General features: G+C 48.7%; 1 protein-coding gene across 5 annotated transcripts in view; it reads right to left on the bottom strand.

The window, feature by feature from the left end:
• The window catches only part of sox5 (SRY-box transcription factor 5), a 278,595-nt gene that overhangs the window by 227,455 nt on the left and 31,378 nt on the right, over nucleotides 1–19,762 (bottom strand). For all 5 annotated transcript variants that reach the window (XM_078420000.1, XM_078420002.1, XM_078419999.1 and 2 more), the window contains exon 3: nucleotides 16,682–16,892. In XM_078420000.1, the coding sequence (XP_078276126.1) occupies nucleotides 16,682–16,892 (211 nt within the window). The remainder of the gene's footprint in view (nucleotides 1–16,681; nucleotides 16,893–19,762) is intronic.

Genomic DNA, 19,762 nt, shown 5'->3' on the forward strand with positions numbered 1-19,762 from the left:
GCTGCGCCACCCAGCCGGCTTTGTGTCCTTTTCTGTAAACCAGTGTCGGCAGTTCCTTGTTTCTACATTCTGTACTTGAGTTTGACTTGATTGTATTTCGTGATACATCTGATCTGTTTGGACAACATGCAAAATGAAGCTTTTCGCTGTACCTCAGTACACGGGTCAATAATAAACCTAAACCCGAACCTAAACGTTGGGGTTTTGAGCAGTTCTCAGGAGTGGGAACCTGAGGATAAGGTGTGTAATGGAACTAAGTCATGAATGTCTGAATGGGCATTGCATTCGGACAGGGCTATACATGATACTCCCTGTCTGTGCAGGGCAATGGACAATAGACAAGGAGACAATGGAGTGTGTAGGAAGGAACTGCAGACGCTGGTTTAAACCGAACAAAGACACAAAATGCTGGAGCAACTCAGCGGGACAGGCAGCATCTCTGGTGAGAAGGAATGGGTGACGCTTCGGGTCGAGACCCTTCTTCAGACACGTTTCGGGTCGAGGCCCAACCTCAGACGTTCAGAAGGGTCTCGACCTGAAACGTCACCCGTTCCTTCTCTCCGGAGATGCTGCCTGACCCGCTGAGTTACTCCAGCATTTTGCGTCTATCTTAGGAGGCAATGGACTTCCTTGCAAAGAGGCGACATTCTCAAAGAGAGGAGACATTGTCACAAGGACCGAGCTAGATGCAAGTTACAAGTCGCAGCATCACTGTAGATTATTGAGGATGGCAATCCCGGCTAATGTTCCATTTCTTTTTTTTAATACACAGAGAGTTCTAGCATGGAAACAGGCCCTTTGGCCCATCAAGTTCACGCTGACCATCAACCACCCACTTTCACTAATCCTACACTAACCCGATCCAACGTCACCTATTCCTCTTCTCCAGAGATGCTGCCTGACCCGCTGAGTTGCTCAAGCACTTTGTGTGACGATCTTCGTTACTCCATTTTCTTTTCAATTTCCTCCTCCAGATATTACACACAAGGGTCAATGTAGAGCACCTAACTGACATGCCCACCCCAGCCATGCGGGCAGTTTTACAGAGGGACAAACAACTAACCTACAAACCCGCACGTCGTCGGGATGTGAGAGGAAACCGGAGCACCCGGAGAAAACCCACGTGGTCACAGGAAGAGCGTGCGAGCTCCGCACACACAGACAGCACCCGAGGAACGGATCAAACTGGGCCTCCGGCGCTGTGAGGCAGCAGCTCTACCAGCCGTGCCACACTAGCTGAACTCAAGCTGAAATATAAACAGAAGTGCAGGAAACAGTCGACATGCGGGCACGGGAACTGATGCACGACGATGCTGAGAAATATATTCTCAGCATCGTCGTGCAAAAGAACTGTCCCCTTTGCTCTACCTATTGTACTTGACTGTATTTATATGTGGTACATTTGATCTGATTGAATAGCATGCGAAACAACGCTTTTCACTGTACCTCAACCTAAACCCAAACTCTGATACAGGTCTTAAAGAACGGTCCTTCCATAAGCTAGGGTACTGTCCGATTCACCTCTACCCCATTACGGACATTGGACTTTGTCCCTGGAACTGGTGCGCTACAATGCTGAGAACTATATTCTGCACTCTGTATCTTCCTCTTTGCTCTACCTATTGTCATATGTTGAAAGACTGGAGCGACTAGGCTTGTATACACTGGAATTTAGAAGGATGAGAGGAGATCTTATCGAAAAGTATAAGATTATTAAGGGGTCGGACACGTTAGAGGCAGGAAACATGTTCCCAATGTTGGGGGACTCCAGAACAAGGGGCCACAATTTAAGAATAAGGGGTAGGCCATTTAGAACTGAGATGAGGAAAAACTTTTTCAGTCAGAGAGTTGTGAATCTGTGGAATTCTCTGCCTCAGAAGGCAGTGGAGGCCAATTCTCTGAATGCATTCAAGAGAGAGCTAGATAGAGCGTTTAAGGATAGCGGAGTCAGGGGTATGGGGAGAAGGCAGGAACGGCGTACTGATTGAGAATGATCAACCATGATCACATTGAATGGCGGTGCTGGCTCGAAGGGCCGAATGATCTCCTCCTGCACCTATTGTCTATTGTCTATTGTTTTACAACTTGAGTAGGTTGTATTTATGTATGGTATTATCTGATCCGTGTGGACAGCACGCAACACAAAGCTTTTCACTGTAGCTCGGTACACGAGACAATAATGAACCTAAACCTAAACATGTCAGGCAGCATCTCTGGAGAAAAGGAACGGGTGACGTTTTGGGTCAAAAACCTTCTTCAGGCTGAGAGTCAGGGGAGGGGGAAACAAGAGGTCTGATGGGTTAAGGGCCTTTGTTGGGTAAGTGTTCTGGACCTTTCCTACCTCTAGTTTCCCTCTGGCTTGACTCCCTGGAGACCCACCTTTCCTTGGCCATCATTACCTTTTGCATATCTTTCATTCATTTGTTCTATATGTCTGGTTTGCCTTTCCCCTGACCCTCAGTCTGGAGAAGGGTCTCAGCACGGAACGTCACCTGTTCCTTTTCTCCAGGGATGCTGCCTGCCTGTCCCCCCGCTGAGTTCCTCCAGCATTTTGTGTATACCTTCAGAGTGAACCGGCACCTGCAGTTCCATCCCACGCACACTAAACCTAAACCCGCGCGGCAGGTGACTGCCCACGCCGCCATTTGTGGTAGCTCTCTCCCTCTCCCTCTCTCTCACGGGATAGCGATCAGCTTTGCAACGTTTCTGGGTGATATGCGCCCGAGACCTGTGTCTCGGTGAATACCACTCTCACTTGAGATTCGCTGCCTGTGCGTCAGAGCGGCACGGTGGCGCAGCGGTAGAGTTGCTGCCTTACAGCGCTTACAGCGCCAGAGGCCCGGGATCGATCCCGACTTCGGGAGTTGAGGCAAGACTCAACTAGGGGCTATCTTCTTACCCACACTTTCCTTGACAGTTTCCACATTCCCAGCACGACTAAATTTCTCGTTTTTTTCCTAAATTCATTTTGTTTGTAATTGTTGAATGTTGTTCACTTGAATATTTGAACATTAGAAAAGTACAACACAGGGACAGGCCCTTCAGCCCACAATGTCTGAGTTGATCATGATGCCCCTATCCAAATCCCCTTCAAACTTTGTCGTTGTATCTACCTACCTCCACCACCTCCTCTGCCAACACCTTGTTATATATATTCCTTAAAACATAGAATATGTTGTATGTTCTAAAACATAGGGCGACACAGTGATGCAGCGGTAGGGCTACTACCTGACAGCGTCAGAGACCAGGGTTCGATCCTGACTAAGGGTGCTTGTCTGTTACGGAGTTTGTACATTTGTACGTTCTCCCCGCGACCTGCGTGGGTTTTCTCCGAGATCTTCAGTTTCCTCCCACACTCCAAAGCTGTACAGGTTTGTAGGTTAATTGGCTTGGTATAAGTGTAAATCATCCCTAGTATGTGTGGGATAGTATCGGTGCGCGGGGATCGCTGGTCGACGCGGACTCGGCGGGCCGAAGGGCCTGTTTCCGCGCTGTATCTCTGAAACTAAATCTAAAATTAAAGTGGAGTACTGAAAGGCCGCTGTGCTGTTATCAAAGGCACTGAGGTGATGTGTCCCGTTCAGGCAAGAAAGCCACACACAAAAATCAAGCAAAAATTAAAATTAAAGTCGTTGGGGTCCGAACAGTCTGGTTGAAATCCTACAAAGTCTGAGCCTACGTTTTTTTTCTCTGTTCTGTTAATTGTCAGACTTACATGTGTTAATGCTTAGTCCTCCTTTCTAGCTGAAGTAAATTGCATCCTGACGCAGTTCAAGCAACCCGTTGTAGCCATCAATAACTCCATTCACTAAGTCTCCTGATCCTTGGAGCATCAGGTAGAGGCAAATAAATTACAGAAGCCGGCTTGTATTCAGAAGCTCGGAGCTTGACCCAGCTACGCCTAGCATATCAATTGGGCTGCCACTAAAAACCGGTCTGTTTCTCCCACAGACCACCGAGATTAAGGGTCTTATGCCAATGGGGTGGTTGATTGAGAGGGGGGGGCTTGTCATTAGGAGGCCTCGGCTAAGACACTTTAATAACTAAGCATAAGTGGTACAGTATTCCATCCACTCTGCCTCTTTCAATGCTTTAGGGTTATTAAAGTGGGGCCTGTAATCCATTTAAAAGCACAGTCGCCCGGTTATTATGTTAAACATGGTAAAATTAAACCTTTCACTGAACATAGAACGTGGACATAGGGTAGTACAGACCCTTCGGCCCACAATGTCTATGCCGAACATGTAGCCCAGACCGACTCTTATCTGCAACACTGGGGTTCCGCAGGGAACAGTGCCAGCTCCATTCTTGTTCACCCTGTACACTGCAGACTTCAGGCACAGCTCTGCAGACTCCTATCTGCAGAAGTTTTCTGACGACTCTGCCATCGTCGGCCTCATCGCGGGTGACGAGGACAGGGCGTACAGAGAACTGATCAAGGAGTTTGTGGACTGGTGCCAGCGGAACCGCCTCCGGATCAACGCGGGGAAAACCAGGGAGATGGTGGTAGATTTCCGCAGGCGCAGCCAGGTCCCCCCGACACCGGTGAACATCCAGGGAATGGACATCGAGAGGGTGGATTCTTATAAGTACCTGGGTGTCTACCTCAACAATAAACTGGACTGGACTGAAAACACCGATGCGCTATACAGAAAGGGCCAGAGCAGACTTTATCTGCTAAGGAGACCCAGGTCCTTTGGAGTGCAGGGGGCACTGCTAAGGATCTTCTACGACACGGTGGTTGCATCGGCCATTTTCTATGGAGTGGTCTGCTGGAGCAGCAGCATCTCAGCGGTGGAAGGGAAGAGACTCGACAAACTGGTCAGGAAGGCCAGCTCTGTCCTGGGTTGCCCCCTCGACTCAGTGCAGGTGGTGGGAGAGAGGAGGATGATGGCAAAGTTAACATCGCTGCTGGACAACGACTCCCACCCCATGCAGGACCCTGTCACTGCACTGAGTAGCTCCTTCAGTGGCAGACTCCTTCACTGGAACAATGACAATTTATCCTTGTCTTTACTTTTATTTATAATGAATGATCTCTTGCTTTCCACTTTGCGGCTGTTACACTGTAAATTTCCCCGGTGTGGGACGAATAAAGGAATATATTATCCATATCCCACCATTCCTTGCATATTCATGGACCGTTCTTTAAGATTAGTATCATATTCCCTGTCCAAAAGCATCTTTAATGTCACCAATGTATCACCTTCCACCATCACCCCCAGCAAGCAGCACGTTTCAGGAATTCATCACCCTCTGAGTCAAAAACTCACCTCGCACATTTACTTCAACCTTTGCTCCTCTCACCTTAAAACTATGCCCTCTAGAATTTGATATTGTTATCCTGGGAATAAAGGTTGTCCATCCTGTCTGTGCGTTCAACTCCTCCACTCAGACCGCCTTAACCAACCTGATCTCCCGGTGGCCCAACACTTCAACTCCCCCTCCCACTCCCAGTCTGACCTTTCTGTTCTGGGCCTCTTCCATTGTCAGAGTGCAGCCCAGCGCAATATGGAGGAACAGCACCTTATATTTCGCTTGGGCAGTTCTTACACCCCAGCGGTATGAACATTGACTTCTCTAACTTCAGATAGTTCCTCTGTCCCTCTCTTTCCCCTCCCCCTTCCCAGTTCTCCCTCTGTCTTCCTGTCTCCCACTACATCCTACCTTTGTCCCGCCCCCTCCCCTGACATCAGACTGAAGAAGGGTCTCGACCCGAAACGTCACCCATTCTGTCTCTCCTGAGATGCTGCCTGACCCACTGAGTTACTCCAGCATTTTGTGTCCATCTTCACCATATACTTCCATCGTTTCCCCCCTCAATCTCTGAGTTCCAATCCAAATCTGTCCCTTTGGCTAATATCCTCTGAACAAGCATCCTTCTGGTAAACGTCTGCACCCTTTCCCAGATTGTTAGCGTTGAAGTTTGCATGTTTTTCCTGGGAACGTGTGGGTTCCCTCCGGGCGTTCCGGTTTCCTCCCACATCCCAAAGACGTGCGGGATTTGTGGGTTAATTGGCCGTGCGTGAGCAGGGAGCGGATGAGAGAGTGGGATATCATGGAACTAGTGCGGACGGGTGGTCGAAGGGCCGGTGCGGGCTCGGTGGGCCTAAGGGGCTTTATCTCGAAACTAAGCTCACACTGAAAGAGTGTAAATGCAACACTGCAGGAACTTTGCGTATATATCCAGGCATTATCATCCGTTCAGGTTGAGGGCTACGGTGTTAATGTACAACCTTCATCATGCAAAGGCAAGAATGTCAGCAGCTGAACAAAGCAGAGAGATGATTGAAAAGGGGAATTGTGTTCGGAAGCATGACCTGTGTGCTACCAATAGTGCACAGTTTGACTTCACCTTCATTGTTCGTGCGCACAGTCAGTATTAAGCAGCATTCCAAATTACAACGTGTCGAGCCCAGTGATAATCTTTCCATAATTAATACCGCAAACAGAATGACATTGTTCGTAAGCCATTTTCTATTAAAAAAAAAAAACCTGCAGAATGAAACCGAGTGTCAAATGAAAGCAAGCTCCGAAAAGACACCACAATGCACGCGTTAGACAATAAAGTTAAGATGAAGAAAGGTGAATAAAGGTAGAGAAAGAACGGTGACTTACAGGAAGCGCAACACATTGGCGCAGCGGGTAGATCCACTGCCTCACAACACCAGACACCCGGGCTTGATCCTGATCTCGGGTGCTGTCTGTGTGTGGAGTTTACATGTTCTCCCTGTGACAGTATGCGTACTTTGTCCGGGTGTTCCGGTTTCCTCCCACATCCCAAAGACGTGCAGGTTTGTCGGTTGATTGGCCCTCTGCATATCCCCCCGAATGCGCAGGAAGTGGGATAACATTGGACCACTGTGAACAGGCGATCGATGGTCGGCGCGGACTCGGTGGGCTGAAGGGCCTGCTTCCGTGCTGAATCTTTAACTGCACTTGTGTCAAAGTACAGCTCTGAACTGGAAACGAAACTGAACTGGAGACTCGGCTTGTACTCGCTGGAATTTAGAAGATTCAGGGGGGGGATCTTATAGAAACTTACAAAATTCTTAAGGGGTTGGACAGGCTAGATGCAGGAAGATTGTTCCCGATGTTGGGGAAGTCCAGAACAAGGGGTCACAGTTTAAGGATAAGGGGGAAGTCTTTTAGGACCGAGATGAGAAAGTTTTTTTTCACACAGAGAGTGGTGAATCTGTGGAATTCTCTGCCACAGAAGGTAGTTGAGGCCAGTTCATTGGCTATATTTAAGAGGGAGTTAGATGTGGCCCTTTTTGCTAAAGGGATCAGGGGGTATGGAGAGAAGGCAGGCACGGGATACTGAGTTGGATGATCAGCCATGATCATATTGAATGGCGGTGCGTACAGGCTCGAAGGGCTGAATGGCCTCCTCTATGAAAGTGCATTGGAACTCAGCACGGAAGAGGGTAGCTGAGCTATATTTGACTCCTCTCATGAACAAACTAAAGTCACACCACTGTGGATAAACCAAGGTAGTGTTGTATAGTGAAATGAAAAATCCAGGCTATTGTTTTCTCTGCTAGCTTTTGCATTTCCACACCGGAAGCCATTCGATCTTAAGTGAGCTTTGATCCATAGGTCGGAAAAAGAGGTGTTTGACGGGTGGCACAGTGGCGCAGCGGCAGAGTCGCTGCCTCACAGCGCCAGACACCCGGGTTTGATCCCGACTACGGGTGCTGTCTGTACGGAGTTTGCACGTTCTCCCCTTGACCTGCACGGAGTTTTTCTAGGTGCTCCAGCTTCCTCCCACACTCCACGTAAGTACATTTTTGTAGGTTAATTGGCTTCTGCAAAGTGTAAATTGTCCCCAGTATGTAGGATAGTGCTAGTGTACGGGGTGATCGCCGATTGGCGCGGACACGGTGGGTCAAAGGGCCTGTCTCTACGCTGAGGCACAGCTTGGAAACAGGTCCTTTGGCCCACCGAGTCCGCGCCGACCGGAGACCACCCCGTACACTAGCACTATCCTACACCCACTTCAGACAATTTACAGTTAATTTCATCAAAGCTAAATTAACCTACAAACCTTCACGTCTTTTAAGAGTGGGAGGAAACCGGAGCACCCGGGGAAAACCCGCGCAGGTCACGGGGAGAACGCACAAACCCCGTACAGACAGCACCCATAGTCAGGATCGGACTCGGGTGCCTGGCGCTGTGAGGCAGCGACTCTACCGCTGCGCCACCGTGCCGCCATCTCCGAAGACTCAATTAATCCTTGAGCGGCAGCCCACTTGCTACGCAGCGCCACTCAAGGCCTGTTCTCCTTGTTAGGCTCACGAGACTTCCCCCGAGTACTCAGACTGAAGAGAGCTGGAAGGAAAAGCAAGAGCTGTCGAGGTCCAGCTCCCTCAGCCTCAGGTGGTGAAGAACACTCAGAGTGAACTCGGCGAGCCTGCAGCGGTGTGGAGCGTGTCCGGTCTGCCTGCCCCTGCTATTAGCAACCGGTGGTGAGAGCACACTGAGCGTGAAGCCCCTCCAACCACGCACCAGCCCGTCCCCAGCCAAAGCGGGGTCTCTATCATTACAGCGGGTACTTGATATCAAGCTCACCTCCCCCCAGAGTGGCAGGCAGAGGGCGCGGGATGAAGTGGCGGGGCTTGTCGAACACGCTCAGTATGTGTGGTCATGGCGCGCCTCTCCTACATGGAATCACCGAGCTGCGGATAGAACCACTGACAAACACTTGAAGCATTTCGACAGCCTGGCCACACTGAGTGGTCCTCGGTCTGAAGGGCACCAGAGCCTGCTCAGCAATCAGGATCAGCCGCTCCAGCTTCTCCCACTAACATACTCGAGCAAAACGCTGGAGGAACTGGGCGGCACGGTGGTACAGCGGTAGAGTTGCTGCCCCACAGCACCTGAATCCCCCGTTCCATCCCGACTACGGGTGCTGTCTGTACGGAGTTTGTACGTTCTCCCCGTGACCGCCTGGGTTTTCTCCGGGTGCTCCGGTTTCCTCTCACACTCCAACGACGTGCAGGTTCGCAGGTTCATTGGCTTGGTATCATTGTAAATTGTCCCTGGTGTGTGTCGGGTAGTGCTAGCATGGTCGGCGCGAACTCGGTGGGCCGAAGGGCCTGTTTCCGCGCTGCATCTCTAACGCAAACGCAACGAATCGGGCAACATCTGTGGAGGGTACGAACAGGTGATGTTTCGGGTCCTGACCGTTCTTAAGTCCATTCCCTCCACAGATGCTGCTGGACACACCGAGTTCCTCCAGCATTTGCGGTTTGCTCAAGATTCCAGCTCGTAAGACCAAATATACTCTACAAAATGCTCTTGTCCATGTCTAGACTTGTGTTAACATGAGATGGGCATCTTGGAGGAAGGTTTATGAAAAGTAATAAAAACGATAAGAAGGACATAAAAAGAGACGGACAGGAGCAAGGAAAGCCATTTATAACTTAAAGAAAGACACAGAGTGCTGGAATAACTCAGCCGGTCAGGCAGCACCTCTGGAGAACATGGATAGGTGACGTTTCACAGAGTGCTGGAGTAACTCAGCGGGTCAGGCAGCATCTCTGGAGAACATGGATAGGTGATGTTTCACAGAGTGCCGGAGTAACTCAGCGGGTCAGGCAGCATCTCTGGAGAACATGGATAGGTGATGTTTCACAGAGTGCTGGAGTAACTCAGCGGGTCAGGCAGCATCTCTGGAGAACTTGGATAGGTGACGTTTCATAAGTTCATAGGTTCATAAGTGATAGGAGCAGGATTAGGCCATTCGGTCCATCAAGTCTACTCTGCCATTCAATCATGGCTGATCTATCTCTCCCTCCTAAACCCCATTCTCCTGCCTTCTGCCCACAACCCCTGACACCTGTACTAATTAAAGTGTGGGTGCCTTCTTTTGTCTCCATTTATAACTTAAGCTGGCTAAAACATAAATGAAAACGAGTAACTGGTAGGCCTGAAGAGGATAACATGCCTCACATCACAAGGAATCTGAAATTAATTCAGTGACAGGAACATGGCATAAGTCATGTAAGCAAAATAACTGGTAGTGTGGAAAAGATGTGACAATAAGGAATGGCAAATCTTCAGGATCATTTGATTTTAGTTTTGATGATACAGCGTGAAAACAGGCCTCCCGGCCCACTGAGTCCACAGCGACCATCGATCACTTGTTATCCCACTTTCTGGTGTCATTCTGTTATCCCACTTTCCCATCCACTGGGGGCAATTTATAGAGGGAATTTAACCTGTAAACCCACACGTCTTTGGGATGTGGGATGAAACCAGAGCACCCGGAGGGAAACCCACGTGGTCACGGGGAGAACGTGCAAACTCCACACACAGGCAGCACCTGAGGTCAGGATGGAACCCGGGTCTCTGGCGCTGTGAGGCAGCAGCTCTACCCGCTGCACCTCCAATACCAGGATTTTAAGATAATAACTTTGCAAATGCCCAAACTATGATTTCCCAAACAAATGCTCCCTCAGTTAATGGTTCATTCATTTAGCCGGGAATATGTCAGTCGATTATGAAGGGAGAAATCGGGAAATCATTGATTTCCTGCTAAAGGAATGGTGGAGCATCGGTAGAGTTGCTGCCTTACAGCGCCGGAGACCCAGGTTCCATCCTGACTACGGGCGCCGTCTGTAGGGAGTTTGTACGTTCTCCCCGTGACCTGCGCGGGTTTCCTCCGGGATCTTTGGCTTCCTCCCGCACTCCAAAGACGTACAAGTGTGTCGGTAAATTGGCTTGGTGTAAATGTAAAATTGTCCCAAGTGTGTGTAGGATAGTGTTCGTGTGCGGGGGTCGCTGGTCGGCGCGGGCTCGGTGGGCCTAAAGGGCCTGTTTCCACTCTGTGCATCTAAAGCTAAACTAACCTTAGAATCGCTGGGAATGCCAGAGTGGGGCAAGAGGACATCGGGGTGCATTGGTTTGGAGGCACAGGAAAGCTAGGTGGTTTTCACGTAAGATTGGAGAATTCAGTGCTTGTTCCTTTGGGTTGTAAGCTACCGAAGTGCAATATGAAGACACAATATGGAGACACACTGGGAGCTTGAGAATAGGGACAATGGGCATTTTTCACTGTAATTGCAGCAGATTTATAATGGTCTCAAATGATAGCATAGAATGCCTCAAGGCCAAGCATGTCATTGACTCGAAGATAGATGGAACTGTGCGCAATATAGTTGGAAGAACTGAACTACGAAGAATGTCAATCGACCGAAGGACACGGTAAAAAGACGGTGACAAATGGTACTGAATGCCAGAAACTGTGAGCTCCATACGACTGAGTACTGTCTCAATGGTGAAAAGCTGTAAGCCATGAAAATCCAAAGAGGCTCGGAGGTTCGCCCATGTTGTTCATTGTAATGCCTTGGACAAAGGCAGTAAATAATGAAAACGACCAATGTAATGCTGGATTGTATCTCGACTGAAGGAAGTGGGTGTAGAAATGGCACCATATTCCAACAAAGGTCTGCTTACTGTATGCATGAATCATTTCTGAACAATACACACCACAAGATGGATATGTGGTCCTTGAAATGAGTGTGATGCAGATCCATCTGCAAAAAAGTTGGACTGGGAGGTTCTGTCTTCCACGGCATACAAACTTCTACCGATGTAGTGCAGGGAGCTTCCTATCAATAGACAATAGACAATAGGTGCAGGAGGAGGCCATTCGGCCCTTCGAGCCAGCACCGCCATTCAATGTGATCATGGCTGATCATTCTCAATCAGTACCCCGTTCCTGCCTTCTCCCCATACCCCCTGACTCCGCTATCCTTAAGAGCTCTATCTAACTCTCTCTTGAATGCATTCAGAGAATTGGCCTCCATTGCCTTCTGAGGCAGAGAATTCCACAGATTCACAACTCTCTGACTGAAAAAGTTTTTCCTCATCTCAGTTCTAAATGGCCTACCCCTTATTCTTAAACTGTGGCCCCTTGTTCTGGACTCCCCCAACATTGGGAACATGTTTCCTGCCTCTAACGTGTCCAACCCCTTAATAATCTTATACGTTTCGATAAGATCTCCTCTCATCCTTCTAAATTCCAGTGTATACAAGCCTAGTCGCTCCAATCTTTCAACATATGACAGTCCCGCCATTCTGGGAATTAACCTAGTAAACCTACGCTGCACGCCCTCAATAGCAAGAATATCCTTCCTCAAATCTGGAGACCAAAACTGCACACAGTACTCCAGGTGCGGTCTCACTAGGGCCCTATACAACTGCACATCGCAGTTTGGTTTAGCAATGGCTCAGCCTAGGATATTGTGGTGACTTGTGGATGTATTAGCTCAGTCCATCACACATACCGCCTCTACCCCCTCCACCCCTCCCCACACTTGCATAATCTAGCTTTGGCTATTAAAAAATATAAACAACTTTACAATACAGAAATCTGTTCTGGCACATGGTGATCTGACCTTAAATCATCTAGAAACCAAACATTCTTTGTCAAAGTGAACTGCACAGACTTTCGACTTTAGGCTTTGGAGATACAGCGTGGATACAAGTCGTTTGGCCCACCGAGTCCGTGCCGACCAGCAATTGCCCCGTACACTATCACTATCCTACACACACTAGGGACAATTTACAATTTTACCAAAGCCAACTCACCTACAGACCCGGACGTCTTTTAGGCGTGTGGGAGGAAACCGGAGCACCCGGTGAAAACCCACGGCATCACATAGAAACATAGAAAATAGGTGCAGGAGTAGGCCATTCGGCCCTTCGAGCCTGTACGCACCGCCATTCAATATGATCATGGCTGATCATCCAACTCAGTATCCTGTACCTGCCTTCTCTCCATACCCCCTGATCCCTTTAGCCACAAGGGCCACATCTAACTCCCTCTTAAATATAGCCAATGAACTGGCCTCAACTACCTTCTGTGGCAGTGAATTCCACAGATTCACCACTCTGTGTGAAAAAAAAGTTCTTATCTCGGTCCTAAAAGACTTCCCCCTTATCCTTAAACTGTGACCCCTTGTTCTGGACTTCCCCAACATCAGGAACAATCTTCCTGCATCTAGCCTGTCCAACCCCTTAAGAATTTTGTAAGTTTCTATAAGATCCCCCCTCAATCTTCACGGGGAGAAGGTGCAAACTCTGTACAGACAGCACCCCTAGTCAGGATCGAACCTGGGTCCCTGGCGCTGTGAGGCAGCGGCTCCGTGTCGAGTGGGTAGATGAGGCAGTCTTAATGACTGATCTTGAAATATGCCGGCTTCGTAGTGCAAACACTCGATCGCACAGAATGTCTTCCTTTAATGTCAACCGGAAGGAAAGACATCACATCAGTGGGCACATCCGCCAGAGAGCGTTAACGTTGGAGACTTCCCTGTGACCCACTTCATTTCCCCACTTCTGGTCTCTTGTGCAACATTGGAATGTGATCAGCCGGTTATTGGGAAAAGGGCCATGAGCCTGCATGAGTAGAGCGGATGTGGAGAGGATGCTTCCAGTCGCTGGGAGAGTCTCGCACCAGAGGGAGCAGCCTCAGAATAAAAGGACGCAAGGCCTGATTAGTAAGGGTGTCAAAGGTTAATGGGTGGGGGGGGGGGGGGGGGGAGAGAAGGCAGGAGGATGGGGTTGAGGGGGAAAAATAGATCGGCCATGATCGAATTGTGGAGCAAACTCAATGGGCCGAATGGCCTGCGTCTGCTCCTGTGTCTTATGGTCTTACGGTCTAAATCCAGGCCACATGGTGTTTTTTTTCTAGTCCACCTTCACACGTGTATGCGTGAAGCAAAATACACCACAAATATTACCCCACAAATTCAGCAAAATGCATATTTCCATAATGGCAAAACAATTGTACACGTCTGAATACGGCCAACATGCACAGACATAATCTTCCGCCACCTATTATATCCTTTCATGTGCAATTTCCTTTCACTGTAATGTTAAATGGATGAGGATGACACGCAATATGAACAGTGGTTCCCACTGGTGCTCTTTCTACCACTTGTGGCAGCTCGTCGCTCACACGTCTTCTGTCGGCTGCTTGGACTGTTAATGAATAAAGAACTGGACCATCGACTCCATCTACACTTCACGCTGCCTCAAGAAAGCGGCCAACATAATCAAAGACTGGTCCCCTACCCCCAGTCATTCCTTCTTCTCCCTGCTGCCGTCAGGCAGAAGGTGCAGTAGCTTGAAAGCACGCGGGCAGCGCCACTCAGGGGGCGGCACAGTGGCGCAGTGGTAGAGTTGCTGCTTTACCGCGGGTTCGATCCCGACTGCGGGCGCTGTCTGTGCGGAGTTTGTACGTTCTCCCCGTGACCTGCCTGGGTTTCCTCCGGGTGCTCCGGTTTCCTCCCACACTCCAAAGACGTGCGGGTTTGTGGGTTAATTGGCTTGGTAAAAATTGCAAATTGGCCCAATAGTGTTAGTGTGCAGGGTGCATTGGTCACCAGGGACTTGGTGGGCCGAGGGGCCTGTTTCCGCACTGTATCCCCAAATTAAAAAAAGACTCTGGGGTGTCAGGGGTTATTGGGGAGAAGGCAGGAGAATGGGGTTGAGAGGGAAAGATAGATGGTCCGAATGGCCTAATTCTGCTCCTCTAACCTATGAACCCGTGACGCCAGGCACACCCCAAAGGTATCAGTGCACTTGCCACTGAATGGCACACTGCATCTTCTCCGTTGCTTCCAGCCCATGCATTAGCTTTTAGCTTATTAATCCTTCCTCAAAACGCAAATGGAGGAAAAGAGCCAAAATGTACCACTTCACTGTGATTTAGCTGTGCCTTAATTAAATTTTCATCACAACCTGCCATTCGATTTAATGGCCTTTCAGGAAACAAAAGAACAATGACTGTGGGGATATAAAGGATTCTCCGCTGTGCCACGTCTCCGGCTGCTTTGTTTGCCCTCTTTTAAGAAGCGCGGTGCTTTTTGGTTCGTGCATCTAACAGCGGCGATAATGTGCGGACCCATGTATCAGCCCCCAAATATATCCCCACCCTCGGCTAATGGAGTCTCGCGTGCAATGCTGTTCAGAGCCGCTCAATGTTCTCCTCAATGCGCGGTGACACACGCTGAAGGCCTTAACAGTTATTTGGTGCAATCATTTGTGGCAAACCCGCGCAGAAACACCAATGCTCTCAGAAGGGCACTTAGCTGCAGAGAGCGAGGGAAACACACACAAAATAAAAGAGCAGGATTAAATCTCCAACCCTGTAATAACACAACAGCATGTGTAAGAAAATCATGCAAAATAGACGGCCCGCAAAGCACGAGACACAATGCAGCTAAGTTGTGATTTTATCAGTATTGTGAGGTGGTAAATTATCACAGAGTTGTTCAGTCTAATAGTGAGACTGGAACCAACTGCTTCAATCAAAGCTGCTGACAATATAAACTGCTAAGATCGAGGCTCTTTTAAAACACCACCACGGCTCCAATCACTCAACGATTCAGTGCATCTCTAAACTAAACTAAACTAATGTGGTTCCGTACTGCATTTAACTCCCTCCCCCCCCCCCCCCCCCCTCCCCACCCTTTAGTAGAGTCTGAAGAAGGATCTCGAGCCAAAGATACAAGAGGAACAAGCTGGACCACTCCGTCAAAATCACCTATACTGAAGTGTAGTACGCAAAGGAGCCGTTTTAGTAGGCAAAACCCGCCATTCGTTTTTTCCTCTCGCGGTGTAATCAGTGTTGTGGGGGAACTGTATGTGTGATGATACCATTAAAATGCAGAATACATCTCATCTATCAATCCACAGATTTTTGTGATTTTTCTTTTTAAATGTTTCTGCGGGTTTCCGCCTACTAAAATGGCGCCGTGACGTACTACGGTTTTTAGGGGCGAGTGGTCTATCTTGTTCCTCTAGTATCTTTGCTTTGAACTGCAATACAAAGTGGGTCATTCGAACCGAACCTTCCAATCAGAAACTGGATTCGGGGTCATGTCAAAGGGCAGATTCGCGCAAGCTTGATGTGACACCCCATTGATTGGGTGCAGGCGAGGCTCGGGGCCTACCCCATCAGTTCCTTGCCACTCGGGTGAGGCTAACATTACCCTCCACGGTCATCAAAAGAACCGGGTCGACACCAGGACCATTAACGGGTTCAAATAGCTCGTTTGAGCCAATAATTACCAGTTTCCACCGGCGTGCCAACGGTGATAAAAACAATGAGGTCTTTGCCCCAGTCCAACACAGGGCGATCGTACAACACTGCAAAGCGTTTATTCTTTGCGACGCGTTTAATCAACGCGTTTAATCAACGCGTTTAATCACACAGATCCGTGCATCAACATCTGCTTTCACTCTACAACCCCCTGCTCAGCATGCAGTCCAACGCTTGCTTGCCTGTCCTGCCTCGCTCATTCAAAGATAGAAACATAGAAAAATAGGTGCCGGAGTGGGCCATTCGGCCCTTCGAGCCAGCACTGCCATTCAATATGATCGTGGCTGATCATCTAAAATCAGTACCCCGTTCCTGCTTTTTCCCCACATCCCTTGAATCCTTTAGCCCGAAGAGGCTCAATCTCTCTCTTGAAAACAGTGCTACAAACAGTTGGCCAAAAGCACAAAAGTCATCGAAGGACAAAGACTGGCAGATGACTAACTAATGTCCCTGCAGTTGCCACAACGCCACATCTCTTTGAATGGGCCGCTTATCCACAGACTGCCTCCATTCCCTGATACACAAGCAACACAACACAACACCAAGCGATGCCCTTCCGCTTACCCTCAGGCTCACTCTTGATGAGTTCCTCCATTTTCTTCTGCTTCAGTGTGTCCACCACGTCAGCCAGGCTGCCTTTGCGCCGCTCCGGGGTCCCCAGCGCCGTGCCGGGCCCTGGCTCGATGCACTGCCGGGCCCCGTCTTCAGCCTTCAGAGGTGAGGTAGATGAGTTGTGTGTGGGGAACAGAGAGGCCGATTTGTTGTCCTCGTGATCCTGATCACAACAACGTGCAGGGAAGGGAAAGAAACAGAAATGTTTGACGTTAGTTTGATAAAACACATTCAAGTCCCCCCTTGATGAGTTTAGTTTAGTTTAGTTTAATTTAGAGACACAGCGCTGAAACAGGCCCTTTGGATCACCAAGTCCACGCCGACCAACAAACCCCACACACCAACACTATCCTGCACACCAGGGGGACAATTTACAACTTCACCGAAGCCAATTAACCTACAAACCTGTAGTTTTTTGTAGTGTGGGAGGAAACCGGAGCACCCAGAGAAAACCCACGCAGGTCACAGGGAGAACGTACAAACTCCGCACAGACAGCACCCGTGGTCTGGATTGAACCCGGGTCTCTGGCGCTGTGAGGCAGCAACTCTACCGCTGCGTCACCGTTAGTCGCCAGCACTCAGAGGTAGTTTCCCTGAACTTAATTATAAAAAACTGTGCGGGTACTTACAAACCAAGTCAATAATCCGCCAATGTTAATCACTGCTAATCCCTGCCTAATCTATCGTCATTATCATTTCTTTGTCATTAGAAGTAGAATAACTTTGAGGGATCACCAAATTAAATTGAGAAAAATATGATTTTTTTTTGTTTCAGAGCATCTTAAAGAGATGTATAAAATTATGAGGGAAAAATACATCGGGTTGACGCACAGAGTCTCTTGCCCAGAGTAGAGGACCCGAGAACCAGAGGGCATGGGTTTAAGCTGAAGTGAGAAACATTTAATAGGAACCTGAGGGGTAACAAAATTTTACACAAAAGTGGTGGGGGTATGGAACGTGCTGCCGGAGGAGGTAGTTGAGGCAGGGACCATTGGAACGTTTAAGAAACAATTCGACAGGTACATTGATAGGACAGGTTTAGAGGGATTTGGGCCAAGTTGGGCCGAAGGGCCTGCTTCCACGCTGCATCTTATGACTCTATGACTGTGACGTATGGGTTAAGATGTTAACTGTCCTCTGAAAGACATCCCAAGTGATTTCGTGAGTTTTAGAATCTGGGGGGGAGAATGGAATCAGAGTCATACAGTGTGAAAACAGGCCCTTCGGCCCAACTTGCCCACACCGACCAACATGCCCCATCTATACTCGTCCCACCTGCCTGCTTTTGGTCCATATCCCTCCAAGCCTGTCCTTTCCATGTACCTGTCTAAGCGTTTCTCAAACATCGTGATAGTCCCTGTCTCAACTACCTCCTCCGGCAGCTGGTTCTAGACACCCACCACCCTTTGCGTGAAAAAGGTTACCCCTCAGGTCCCTATTAAATCTTTCCACCGTCACCTTAAACCAACATCTTCTGGTTCTCGATTCCCCTGCTCTGGCCGAGAGACTCTGTGCGTCTGCCCGATCTATGGAAATGTGGAAGTTGCTGTCACTAGTAACTATTAGAATGAGCAACACCAGAACAAAAAAATGGGAGATGGATAAGCTGTCAAAGGAGACGTACTGATCGTATTAGGTGAAGTGAGAGTGGAGGAACACAGAACATAAACACTTATATAAATCATCTAGGCACAACAGCCTACCTATTCTGTTTAACCCCATGCAATCTGATATCTGACTCGATTTAGTAGGGTCGTTTCACCTTTGAGATTTACGATTCCGGACTTCTGAACTAATCATATGGGAACTCTGTGGAAAAAAGGCACACAAAGTGCTGGTGTATCTCAGCGGGTCAGGCAGCATCTCTGGAGAACATGGGACAGGTGACGTTTCACAGAGTGCTGGTGTAACTCAGCGGGTCAGGCAGCATCGCTGGAGAACATGGGACAGGTGACGTTTCGGATCAGGTCCCTTCTCCACCTGAACGTCACCTATGCATGTCCTCCGGAGATGCTGCCTGACCTACTGAGTTACTCCAATACTTTGTGTCTTTTTTTTGTAAACCAGCATCTGCATTTCCTTGCCTCTACATGGGAACTGTATGAGTTTCATCAGTTTCAGTCTGACCAGCGTTGGGTTGACAACACACAAATGTATAATAAGAAAATAATTGCAGATGCTGGTACAAATCGAAGGTATTTATTCACAAAATGCTGGAGTAACTCAGCAGGACAGGCAGCATCTCAGGAGAGAAGGAATGGGTGACGTTTCGGGTCGAGACCCTTCTTCAGACTGATCCTGATACATCAGACAAATGTATAAACTCACTAACAGTTGTCTTTAAATTTACAGCCTGAGTTAATGATTTTCATCGAAACGTATAAGATTATTACGTATCTTATCGAAACGTATAAGATTATTAAGGGGTTGGACATGTTAGAGGCAGGAAACATGTTCCCAATGTTGGGGGAGTCCAGAACAAGGGGCCACAGTTTAAGAATAATGGGTAGGCCATTTAGAACTGAGGTGAGGAAAAACTTTTTCAGTCAGAGAGTTGTGAAGCTGTGGAATTCTCTGCCTCAGAAGGCAGTGGAGGCCAATTCTCTGAATGCATTCAAGAGAGAGCTAGATAGAGCTCTTAAGGATAGCGGAGTCAGGGGGTATGGGGAGAAGGCAGGAACGGGGTACTGATTGAGAATGATCAGGCATGATCACATTGAATGGCGGTGCTGGCTCGAAGGGCCGAATGGCCTACTCCTGCACCTATTGTCTATTGTCTATTGTCTATAAGAAGGATCCCGACCCAGAAAGTCACCTATCCTTGTCCTCCAGAACTGCTGCCTGACCCGCTGAGTTACTCCAGCACTTTGTGTCCACCTTCGGTATAAACCAGCATCCGCGGTTTCTTTCTACATAAACTCAAAGCTTTCTTCCTCACAGGGACAAGGAAGTGCTGTGTTTCAGCTCAGTTTGAATGCACCTCCCCGCTTTCCACAGCACAGCAACGCCTCTACCTCCGAAGAAGGCTTAGGA

Source organism: Rhinoraja longicauda, chromosome 23, assembly GCF_053455715.1.
Source record: "Rhinoraja longicauda isolate Sanriku21f chromosome 23, sRhiLon1.1, whole genome shotgun sequence".
Lineage (NCBI taxonomy): Eukaryota > Metazoa > Chordata > Chondrichthyes > Rajiformes > Arhynchobatidae > Rhinoraja > Rhinoraja longicauda.